A 12479-nucleotide genomic window follows, 5' to 3' on the forward strand; every position below is an offset into this window, starting at 1 on the left:
CACACACACACGCAGAACCCCCCCCCACACACACACACATGAATGCACAAACATACGAATTACTATGTGTTTCTAGAGCTCAATGCGACCTATTTCTCTTTCTCTCACGGGAAAAGGCCCCAAAAGGAGTCAGACACGCAGACGCACGGTATTTTTCCAACTCACTGTTTATCCAAGACTCTGTCATCAGCTGGACGAGATTAACGGCAATTTCCTGCTACGTAACGGGGAAAAGTCTGCCTTTGATTCTAGGGACATTTAGCGTGAAAGAACTGCAAATGAACTGCCAAGAACGGCGAGGCAGGATGAGGGATGAAGATGGAAAAGATGGGTTTAGGAAGGGAATCATTATGGAGAGTGGGAATGGAGGGTAGGTATGACGTGGGGGGGGGGGGGGGGGGGGGTGGGTAGGGGGGTCGCACAGGCAGGAATGATCATGCGTTTTGTAAGTCGTTATACGCTTTAAGACAAGAAGAATTCACAAAACCAGTCACATGTTATGGTAGCGACAAACGGCAAACAAAAGGTGTGCTTACGATGCTTCCTTGTCTGTCTGTTTGTCTGCCTGCCTGCCCACCTAACTGTCCGTCTGTCAGCATGTCTGTCAAAGCATCGATCTTTCTGTCCGACCCTACCTGATCAATACTTTTTGCTGTCTCTTTCAGCTTTCACCATGGAGTACGAAACTCAAAGTCTTTGTCTGGAGATGTTGCAACGCCTCCCTATGTCTCTGTCGGCTGGCTGTTTGGTCGTCCGGGTGTCTGCTGTCTGTCTGTCTGTTTGTCTGTCAGTCTGTCAGTCTGTCCCGCCCTACCTTATCAATGATTGCATACGACATGTGTTATAGAGTAGGTAAGAGTTATTCGAAACCACTCTCCTGGCATTTGAGGATGAAAGTCGCTTGTTCATTCTAATTCTTGTTATTCTCTCAGGTGCCAGGAGAATGGTTCCGAGTAACTCCCACTTACTCTATTACACATGTCGTCTGCATTTAGAGCGCTTACTTCCCTTTGCTTATCAGATCTCTAAACAGCGCTTTGTCTCATTTGTGTAAGATTATCAATCTCTTTCAGCTCTCGCCATGGAGTACGAAACGCAAGGCCTCCTGCATGAGATGTTTCAGCGTCAGGCGCGCGACACGCCTGATGACGTAGCAGTCGTCAGCGCGACGGAGGGACGGTCAATGACGTACGCAGAGCTTGACCAGTGGACCAACACGCTGGCCGCCAAGCTGCAGCAGCTGGGAGCTGCCCCTGACCGCTGTGTGGCCATCTGTCTGGACAAGTCGCTGGACTTTGTTATTTCATACATTGCTATTTTAAAAGCAGGTTGGTAGTGTGTGTGTGGTGGGGGTGGGGTGGGGTGGTGGTTAGTGTGTGTGTGTGTGTGTGTGTGTGTGTGTGTGTGTGGCGTCCGTAATGAGGCAGGGGTACAGGGCCTGGCCAGGCGACGGGTCGGTGGTAGAGTGTGTGCGTGTGTGATTTATCTTTTTATTTTGTGTGTGTGTGTGTGTGGGGGGGGTGTTGCTCCGAAGATGCTGTTAAAATTTACAATTGCAGTATTTGGGTATTTGGTGTGTGTCCTTTAAAAACAAAAGGTATAATTGCAAGTAAAGAAGGGGGGGGGGGGGGCTTCCGGAACCTAAGAACCCAATTCCCCTAAGATTCAGCCCAGGAGTCGTAACCACCCAGTGACAGGCGAACATGTTCTCCTCCTTATTGTGATTTATCCTGTTATGTTTATTTATCACGGTATCACGGTACAGATGCTTTTGTCAGTTAACTATAAAAGGGGTACTTTGGGTCTGCCCTTGAGAAAACGAAGGTGCAATTGCAAGATAAGAAGTATTGTATCGTATCGCATTGTATTGTATTGTATTGTATTGTATTGTATTGTATTGTATTGTATTGTATTGTATTGTATTGTATCGTATCGTATCGCATCGCATCGCATCGCATCGCATCGCATCGCATCGCATCGTATCGTATCGTATCGTATCGTATCGCATCGCATCGCATCGGATCGGATCGTATGCATTGCATTGCATTGCATCGCATCGCATCGCATCGTATCGTATCGTATTGTATCGTATCGTATCGTATTGTATTGTATTGTATTGTATTGTATTGTATTCTACAGGTGCGGCCTACCTGCCGCTGGACACAGCGTACCCTGCCCACATGCTGGAGTCCGTGCTGGAGGACGCTCTGCCCGTGGTGGTAATCACGTCCGACGAGTTCGAGTCCAAGCTGAAAACGTTCATGGGTAAGTTCTACAATGAAATTGCAGAGGTCTTCCAATGGGGGTCATTGACCATGGAGAGGTCTTCCGATGGGGGTCATTGACCATGGAGAGGTCTTCCAATGGGGGTCATTGACCATGGAGAGGTCTTCCAATGGGGGTCATTGACCATGGAGAGGTCTTCCAATGGGGGTCATTGACCATGGAGAGGTCTTCCAATGGGGGTCATTGACCATGGAGAGGCCTTCCAATGGGGGTCATTGACCATGGAGAGGTCTTCCAATGGGGGTCATTGACCATGGAGAGGTCTTCCAATGGGGGTCATTGACCATGGAGAGGTCTTCCAATGGGGGTCATTGACCATGGAGAGGTCTTCCAATGGGGGTCATTGACCATGGAGAGGCCTTCCAATGGGGGTCATTGACCATGGAGAGGATTTCAATTTACTTGCGATACCTGGCCCATACTTGAGTTTTTTTCTGGCTTCCTTTCTCAGTTCTTCGGGAGACATGTTGAGAAAGTGGTAGCATTTTTAAAGCCATATGTACTCAATGACTATACACGCTAATTGCTTTACCAACAGCTGGAGACATGCTAAATTAAGTTCCCTGCAAAATATTGTGGTCTAGGACCCCTTCAATGTTGAGATATTTGAATTTTTATTTTGATCTAGATGGTCCTATTTATAGATTTGGCAACACATGTAACGTTGATGCAAGGGAGCTAACACCGCGGCTTTGTTGACATCCTCACTTTTTCAGAGGCTAGAACAAGCTGTAATGCATGTATTATGGTCCGCGCATGGTGACATATCGTCATTATATGGTCTTATGGTGCGTTTGACATCGATTGTGGGCAAACTACACTTTGTAAAATACTTTTACACGGGAGTGCGTTAGTATGCCTTTAAGAGACGCAATTATTCGCATAATGACAGCTTCTTCAACGTTATTTTGCTTTTGGCGTACACTATTGGTTTATTTGGTCGGTGTAATTTCTCATTAACCATTCCCCGTTACAAAATGACTTTGTTTTCTGACTATATGAAAACACGTGTTTTGTGTGGTTGCAGACAAAGGGAAGACCCTGGTGCTGAAAGAAGGGTGGTGTGACAACATGCCGGAACTGATGTCCCCCCGCTTTGTCCCTCCCGCCGTGCACCTCGACAACCTGGCCTACGTCGTGTACTCCTCTGGCACCACAGGAAAACCCAAAGGTACACATTACATTCTTCTTTTTCTTCTGTGTTCATGGGTGGAAACTCCCACATACACTCGTGTTTTGTATGACCATTTTAGGCAGCCATAATTCGATTTCGGGGAATGCATGCTGGTTTTTCTCTAACCCACCTTACTCGGACATGGATTACAGGATCTTGTACGTGCGTACTTGGTCTTGTGCTTGCATTTACAGACGGAGGGGGGGGGGGTGGTGGTAAAGCACTAGCAGGGCTGCACATAAGTTTTAATCGCCATCTGACGTAGCATGGCTCAAAAAAGGGAAGTTCAATGTTGAATCGATACATGTAGAGAACACCCCCTTTTATGGAAATGAACAGTGGCACGTTTGATCACATAAGGAACAAAAAATGCAGCCGAAGAGTGTAGTAACTCGAGGCATGTTCCATGCTTTGGTCACACAAGGAACAGAAATTGCAGCCGAAGAGTGTAGTAACTCGAGGCATGTTCCAGGCTTTGGTCATATAAGGAACATAAATTACACTGAAGAGTGTAGTAACTCGAGGCATGTTCCAGGCTTTGATCATATAAGGAACATAAATTGCACTGAAGAGTGTAGTAACTCGAGGCAAGTTCCAGGCTTTGGTCACATAAGGAACATAAATTACATTGAAGAGTGTAATGATTCGAGGAATGTTCCAGGCTTTGGTCATATAAGAAACATAAATTACATTGAAGAGTGTAATGATTCGAGGAATGTTCCAGGCTTTGGCCATATAAGGAACATAAATTACACTGAAGAGTGTACTAATTCGAGGCATGTTCCAGGCTTTGGTCATATAAGGAACATAAATTACATTGAAGAGTGTACTAATTCGAGGCATGTTCCAGGCGTTGGTCATATAAGGAGCATAGACGGGCGCTGTGGCGGGGTGGTAAGACGTCGACCTCTTAATCGGAAGGTCGAGGGTTCGAATCCCGGCAGCGGCCGCCTGGTGGGTTAAGTGTGGAGATTTTTCCGATCTCCCAGGTCAACTTATGTGCAGACCTGCTAGTGGCTTATTCCCCTTCGTGTGTACACACAAGCACAAGACCAAGTGCGCACGGAAAAGATCCTGTAATCCATATCAGAGTTCGGTGGGTTACAGAAACACGAAAATACCCAGCATGCTTTCTTCAAAAGCAGCGTATGGCTGCCTTAATTAATGGCGGGGTAAAAACGGTCATACACGTAAAATTACACTCGTGTAAAAACAGGAGTGTACGTGGGAGTTTCAGCCCACGAACGCAGAAGAAGAAGAAGAAGATATAAGGAACATAAATTACACTGAAGAGTGTAGTAACTCGATGCATGTCCCAGCCTTTGGCCATATAAGGAACATAAATTAAACTGAAGAGTGTATTTACAAGAGGCATATGTTACAGGCATCCAGTGTCCGCACCGAGGAGCAGTGTTCTCCTACCACTCTCGTCACGAGCTCTTCCCCTATGGCAAAGACGAGAGGGAGGCATGCAACATCTTCTTCACCTGGGAAATGCTGCGTCCTCTCCTAAAAGGTAAGACTATTTTGGCAGAGAATTCTAAAAACAAAAATCCAAACGCTTAATTGTCTGTTGTGAAAAAAACCATAAAAAGAAAACTCACACACACAAACACACACACACACACACACACACACACACACACACACACACACGCACGCACGCACGCACACACACACACACACACACACACACACACACACACACACACACACACATAATAATCAAAAATATGTACAATAATTCAAAAATATGTACACGAATTCAAGGAGAATATTCAAAAGAAATTGTTATCAAAAAAGGAGTTCATCAAGGAAATACGCTAAGTCCTACTCTTTTCAATATTTTCATCAATGATATTACTAATGGACTACCAGATAAGGACTCTCCTTTCATTCATGAAAATACATCTGATAGATTATCATGTCTTTTATATGCAGATGATTTAGTTCTTTTATCGAAAACCAAGAAAGGACTACAAAACAAACTAGATTTCTTATACAACTACTGCCAACAATGGGGACTAATAATTAACACGGAAAAAACTAAGATTATACCTTTTTGTCGTACAGAAACCAAGATAAGTAATACATTCAAATGTGGTGAGGACATAATACAAGTAACAGATCAATATAAATATCTGGGCGTAATATTTCATAAAAATGGTAATTTTGATTTAACGCAAGATCATTTGAATAAGCAAGGTAACAAAGCAGCGTATTATCTTCGTAAAGCATTTATAAATGAAAATGTTCAGACAGAAACTATACTACATCTATTTGACATGTTAGTACATCCAATTTTAACATATGGAGCTGAGGTTTGGTTTCCATATAATTTTACTAACAAGAAAGATATCTCAAATCTTCATTCAGTTTTTGAGAATTGCTTATCAAATAAATGTCCAAGTGAATCTACACATATAAAATTTTGTAGATTTATTTTAGGAGTACACAAGAAAGCAATGTGGCTTCCAGTTTTAGGAGAGCTGGGAAGATTTCCACTAAGTATAAAGATGATATCACAAGTCATAGGATTTTGGGGACATATCTTAGATTCAAATCAACAGTCTTTATTACATCATTGATGATATCTAGCTCTAAAACAAGTCCATGGTTGCAATTTATTAAACAATTATTATCACTTGTAGGATTTGAGCATGTTTGGAAAAACCAATTTACATTTAATGCTAATAAATTACAATTTGCTATACAACAAAAAATTATGAATGAATACGTTTTATTTTGGAAAAACAAAAAATCTGAAAAATGTTCAAGACTTGAGTTTTATTCACTAATTACAGAACGATACACAATACAAGCCTATTTAATTTATATTTCAAATATAAATCATAGAAAAGCTCTAGCAAAATTAAGAACAAGCACACATTCTTTAAAAATTGAGACTGGGCGTCATAGAGGAATATTGCGAGAGAATCGCCTCTGTAATACATGTAAAGTAATTGAAGATGAGCTACATTTTCTAGACAATTGCAAGAAATTTAACAATATTAGAAAAAAGTTAGTAGAAGAAGAAGTATCAAACTGTGACTTAAGGAAACCAAGTGATCTGTTATTTAAAAAAGACGAAAAAATTCAAAAATTGCTTGGAGCCTTTGTTTTTAATTGTTTCAATATTGAATGAAATAATTTGTACATTATTTATCCATTCATTTATTGTACAACTTGTGTCAATATCCTTAAGGGTTGATGACAATAAATTCTATTCTATTCTATTCTATTCTATTCTATTCACACACACACACACACACACACACACACACACACACACACACACACACACACACACACACACACACACACACACTTACACACACACACCCACACACACACACACCCACACACACACACACCAACAGCAACAAAATCCAGAAGTCTGCCTTTAAAGCTGTCCTTAATGGAGTCAGAAGTTGACTTCGCGAAGACTTCAAGGAGTCATTTTTTAAGTAAAAAATTCACTGCAAAAGATTCGTTCGGCGAGCTTCATGAAGTCGACTTGGCGAATATATCAAACTATAATGATAAAAATAATAAAAATAAACTTGAGGCCTGCCACATAAATACAAGAAAATCACACACACAAAAATTCAGGAGTCATCGCTCTGATTACAATTGTCTCTGATGTATCCAGATTTTGTATCTTATTTTTCCTTCCAGTGATCCACATCAATTAATTTATTTATTTAATTTTTTTTTTATCCAGGTGTGACGCTGTACCCGTTCCCCAACAGTAACATCTACGACCCACAGTTGCTATGCCAACAAGTTAAAACCAACGCCATCACGCGCATGCTCTTCACTCCGTCGCTATTGGAAACGCTTCTCAACTCACCTGACCTTGACCTTGCCACTGCTTTCAAGTCCATGAGGTAGGAAGAAAAACGAGTGTGAAAGGTGGACGATGCGATTCAGGTACTTTAATACCTGTCGTTTTTTTGTTTGTTTGTTTGCTTTTATTGGAGCGGAATAAAACGTGAAGGTATTCAAACAGGTAAGGCCACAGATTGACTAAAAGTATTGATTTCGCTTCACGCGACATGTTTTATTCTTTCTTTTCATGTCTTTCTTTCTCATCCTGTTTTTGTTTTAATTACTTTCTTCATTCCCTTCTCTCTTTCTTTCCTTTGTTCTTCCTTTCTCGTTTCCTTTCCTTTCTTTGTTGAAGTCGTGCTATTGTTTTATAGCTGCGTATGTTGGGTGTGCTTGGCTGGAATAAATAGAGTGAAAACCGCAATTGTCAAAATGAATTCCCAAACTTGGGCAATGAAATATTCTGTATTCTGTATTCTTATCTCTTTCAGTTTTTCTTTCTTTCTGCCTTATTTTCTTCACAGAAAAAATAGCATCGAAAAAACCCACATCCACATTACAATTTTGTTATAACATGTGCAGACAAATCTGGTTCTGTGGCGAAGTGGTGACGACCTCTTTGTTGAAACGTTGCATCGCTACGCTGCCCTGGGTTCGATTCATCAACCTCTACAGCGTGTCAGAGTGTCATGACGTCGCCTGTGTTGACCTGTCCGAGTACTACGAAAAAAACAGGGTCAGCATTTTCCTTTTTCGGATAATATGTTTTCTTGTGTTATTATAAGTGATAATTTGTTGCTTTTAGGCTAGCTTTGGCTCTCTCTGAGTGTCTGTCGATCTCTTCTTTGTCTGTCTGTCTGTCCTCTCTTTGTCTATGTCTCTCTTCTCTCTATCTCCATCTCTCCCTTTCCTTTCCTCACCCCTGTCCCTCTCTCTCTCTCTCTTTCTCTCACTCTCTTTCTCTCTCTCTCTCTTTCTCACTCTCTCTCTCCCTCTCTCTGTTTCTCTCTTTCTGTTTCTCTCTCTCTCTCTCTCACTCTCTCTCACATTGGCGCTCTCACATTGATACAGTTTATAAACGAGTTTCTAGGAACCTTTTCTTACTTAACAAGCTCTTGTGCGTTGTTTCTGTGGATGCCCTCAAAATGTTTTTCCACGCACACTGTCTCTCTCACATTTGCTATGCATCTACTGTCTGGTGCAATGCCAGTGATGTTCATAAAAAGAAAATAAACACACTTCACAAGAGAGGTGTAAAGTTATTAAACCGAGATCCCAATATGACTACTCAAGAAAAATACACTCAACTGAACATTCTTCCGCTACAACAGCAGTTCTTTTTAAATGCTAGTGTTTTCATGTTCAAAATGTACAACCATGAAACACCTTCATACATCCAAGACCTGTTTGAGCGTCCTCCTGGTAGAGCGAGGCTTTTGAATTATACGCTACCGCTCCCACGCATTGATTTGTATAAATCTAGTTTATCCTACTGGGGATCGCTTTTGTGGAATTTACTTCCAATGTACTGTAAAACATGTCAAACCCTTTCGTCTTTAGAAAAAAATGTTCGAAAATATCATTGTCAAAAATAATGCTCTCCCTACACTTTAAAATCATAACTGTTACTGCATCACATCTTAATCATCATTTTAGTAATCCATGAACCACGTTATTATAGCTAGTGTTTTTGTTAGCTTTAACCTAATTACAAATTCTTAGTTAATTAGTTATTCGTTTGGCTGTTTAAAACATGTTATATAAATATATAATTGTAATGTATAATGTCATGTATGTCTAAAAGGGACAGGTTGCAGGGCCGGACCAAATGAGTTGTAAGGGGGGGGGTTCCTCCTTTTTTGGGGGGGCAAATCAGCGAAGTGGCGAAGCCACAAGCGCGCGCCTGCTTTGCAGGCGCGCGAACCAGGGGGGTCCGGTTAAAATCTGTGCAATCTGGTGCATTCTGGGCCTTGTTTTGAGGGTTAAGAGCAGCATTGTTTTGGTGCTAAAACTAGTTAAAAAAAAAAACCCACTCAAAGCAAGGTACATGCTTTTTCCAGGGGTGGGGTTCCGGAACCCCTGGAACCCCCCCCCCCCCCCCCCCCTGGGTCCGGCCCTGGGTTGGAAGATTAGGCATCGCCTAAAACCTTTATCCCTTTGTATTAAAGTTTTGAATCTGAATCTGAATCTCTTTTTCTCTTTTTCTCTCTTTCTCTCTCTCTCTCTCTCTCTCTCTCTCTCTCTTTCTATCTCTCTCTCTCTCTCACTCTCTCTTTCTCTCTCTCTCTCACTCTCTCTCTCTCTCCCTCCCTCCCTCCCTCCCTCCCTCCCTCCTCTCTCACTCTCTCTTTCTCTCTCTCTCTCACACTCTCTCTCACTTTCTCTCTTTCTCACTCTCTCACACTCTCTCTCTCTCACACTCTCTATCACTCTCTCTCTTTCTCACTCCATCTCACTCTCCCGCATTACCTCTTGGTGTGTTTTTTTCCAAATGCATTTCTCTCTTGTTCTGTAAAAAAATAAATCCCTGCGCTTAGGACTGTACCCACGGAATACGCGCGATATAAGCCTCATATTGATTGATTGATTGATTGTGTCTCTCCCTCTCCCCCCGTCTATGTGTGTCTTTCTTTCATTCCCTATATGTCTGTCTGTCTGTCTGTCTGTCTGTCTGTATGTCTGTCTGTCTGTCTGTCTGTCTGTCTGTCTGTCTGTCTGTCTGTCTGTCTGTCTACAGTCTGTCTGTCTGTCTGTCTGTCTGTCTGTCTGTCTGTCTGTCTGTCTGTATGTCTGTATGTCTGTCTGTCTGTCTGTCTGTCTGTCTGTCTGTCTGTCTGTCTGTCTGTCTGTCTGTCTGTCTGTCTGTCTGTCTGTCTGTCTGTCTGTCTGTCTGTCTGTCTGTATGTCTGTCTGTCTGTCTGTCTGTCTGTATGTATGTCTGTCTGTCTGTCTGTCTGTATGTCTGTATGTATGTCTGTCTGTCTGTCTGTTTGTCTGTCTGTCTGTCTGTCTGTCTGTCTGTCTGTCTGTCTGTCTGTCCGTCTTGACTGTCTGACTGTCTATGTTGCCAGCTAGCTATGTAAGACCCGTTGTCAATTTCTTTTTTCTGGTAACTTAAGATTTTCTTTTTACCGGTAAAGGACCGGCAATGTCATCTCAACGCGATATCATTCAGGGAGGAAATTAATAGTATGCCATCTGCACTTAACACATCAGCTCACAGAATCAGCATCAGGCCAACAAAAACAAGTATTTGAACACATACACGCACAACGAATCCAACCTAAGTGTCAGATGTTTAGTTCCCAAGGTGTAAGAGCCTAGCCCGATACTGAGCAATCAGAGAAATCGTGCGAAAAAGGGAACATTCTGATCTAATCGATTTGGTTTTTGAAGATCATGGCGCCCTTGCGAGTGTGGAGGTGTGAATGAAGATGGAAGAGAGAGAAGCATGCAACACATGTCTCCCCCTTGCTTTGTGTATCTTGATCTATGTCTCGAAAACATAGTGGATCAGACGATTTGTTTTCTTTCTCTATTGTTTTGTTTGAAGAAGAAGTTGTTGTTGTTGTTGTTGTTGTTGTTGTTGTTGTTGTTGTTGTTGTTGTTGTTGTTGTTGTTGTTGAAGAAAAAGAAATGTCAGGAGGGGCATTCAAAAAATGTGCCCCCCCCTCCCCCTCCCCCTCGTCAATGTTTCTTTTTTAAAAGATTACTTTTATGTCTGCCTTTATCGTTTTGTTTACGGAATAAGAAGAAAAACATTTGTGTAAACTTTGAATCAACCCCCTACTCTGCGCGTCTTAACGAAAAAGACTTCTTGCTGTGGTGAGTTGGTGATTGTTGATGATTTAATTTCCTAAATGCTAGTGGCTTTAACGAAATTATCTCATACAAAGCTCCACTCTGCACAGAGAGACTGTTGATTTTGTGTATGTGACCAATTGGAGGGACGGTCTTACGCGATGTGGTGCCAAAAGATAAATGTCCATGTTTGTGTAAAATGAAAATGGTCATTACATTTTTTTGGTAGTTTATCTTATCTTATCTTATCTTATCTTATAATTTTATCACATGTAAAAGCCTGGCCCTATCTGAGATTGTGAGCAGAACTGAGTCTGTGTCCACTGAGTGTGCCTTCAACAAACGCCCATGCAGCACAACCCGCGATGCTAGAGAGCAGGGTGCGTGTCTCGACACTGTGTCCACGGAGTGTGCTTTTAACAAACGCCCATGCAGCACAACCCGCGATGCTAGAGAGCAGGGTGCGTGTATCGACACTGTGTCCACGGAGTGTGTCTTTAACAACCGCCCATGCGGCACAACCCGCGATGCTAGAGAGCAGGGTGCGTGTCTCGACACTGTGTCCACGGAGAGTGTCTTTAACAAACGCTCATGCGGCACAACCCGCGATGCTAGAGAGCAGGGTGCGTGTCTCGACACTGTGTCCACGGAGTGTGTCTTTAACAAACGCCCATGCGGCACAACCCGCGATGCTAGAGAGCAGGGTGCGTGTCTCGACACTGTGTCCACGGAGTGTGTCTTTAACAAACGCTCATGCGGCACAACCCGCGATGCTAGAGAGCAGGGTGCGTGTCTCGACACTGTGTCCACGGAGTGTGTCTTTAACAAACGCTCATGCGGCACAACCCGCGATGCTAGAGAGCAGGGTGCGTGTCTCGACACTGTGTCGACGGAGTGTGTCTTTAACAAACGCTCATGCGGCACAACCCGCGATGCTAGAGAGCAGGGTGCGTGTCTCGACACTGTGTCCACGGAGTGTGTCTTTAACAAACGCTCATGCAGCACAACCCGCGATGCTAGAGAGCAGGGTGCGTGTCTCGACACTGTGTCCACGGAGTGTGCTTTTAACAAACGCCCATCCAGCACAAGCCGCGATGCTAGAGAGCAGGGTGCGTGTATCGACACTGTGTCCACGGAGTGTGTCTTTAACAAACGCCCATCCAGCACAACCCGCGATGCTAGAGAGCAGGGTGCGTGTCTCGACACTGTGTCCACGGAGTGTGTCTTTAACAAACGCCCATGCGGCACAACCCGCGATGCTAGAGAGCAGGGTGCGTGTCTCGACACTGTGGCCACGGAGTGTGTCTTTAACAAACGCCCATGCGGCACAACCCGCGATGCTAGAGAGCAGGGTGCGTGTCTCGACACTGTGGCCACGGAGTGTGTC

The 12479-nt window shown here is 43.2% G+C and overlaps 1 protein-coding gene across 1 annotated transcript in view; it reads left to right on the top strand.

Annotated features, from left to right (window-relative positions):
* The window catches only part of LOC138968347 (uncharacterized), a 68522-nt gene that overhangs the window by 12782 nt on the left and 43261 nt on the right, over positions 1-12479 (top strand). The window contains exons 2-7 of the mRNA XM_070340902.1: positions 1074-1328; positions 2140-2265; positions 3314-3457; positions 4845-4976; positions 7185-7350; positions 7874-8027. Of these exons, the coding sequence (XP_070197003.1) occupies positions 1082-1328; positions 2140-2265; positions 3314-3457; positions 4845-4976; positions 7185-7350; positions 7874-8027 (969 nt within the window). The 5' untranslated portion in view covers positions 1074-1081. The remainder of the gene's footprint in view (positions 1-1073; positions 1329-2139; positions 2266-3313; positions 3458-4844; positions 4977-7184; positions 7351-7873; positions 8028-12479) is intronic.

Source organism: Littorina saxatilis, linkage group LG6 (assembly GCF_037325665.1).
Source record: "Littorina saxatilis isolate snail1 linkage group LG6, US_GU_Lsax_2.0, whole genome shotgun sequence".
Lineage (NCBI taxonomy): Eukaryota > Metazoa > Mollusca > Gastropoda > Littorinimorpha > Littorinidae > Littorina > Littorina saxatilis.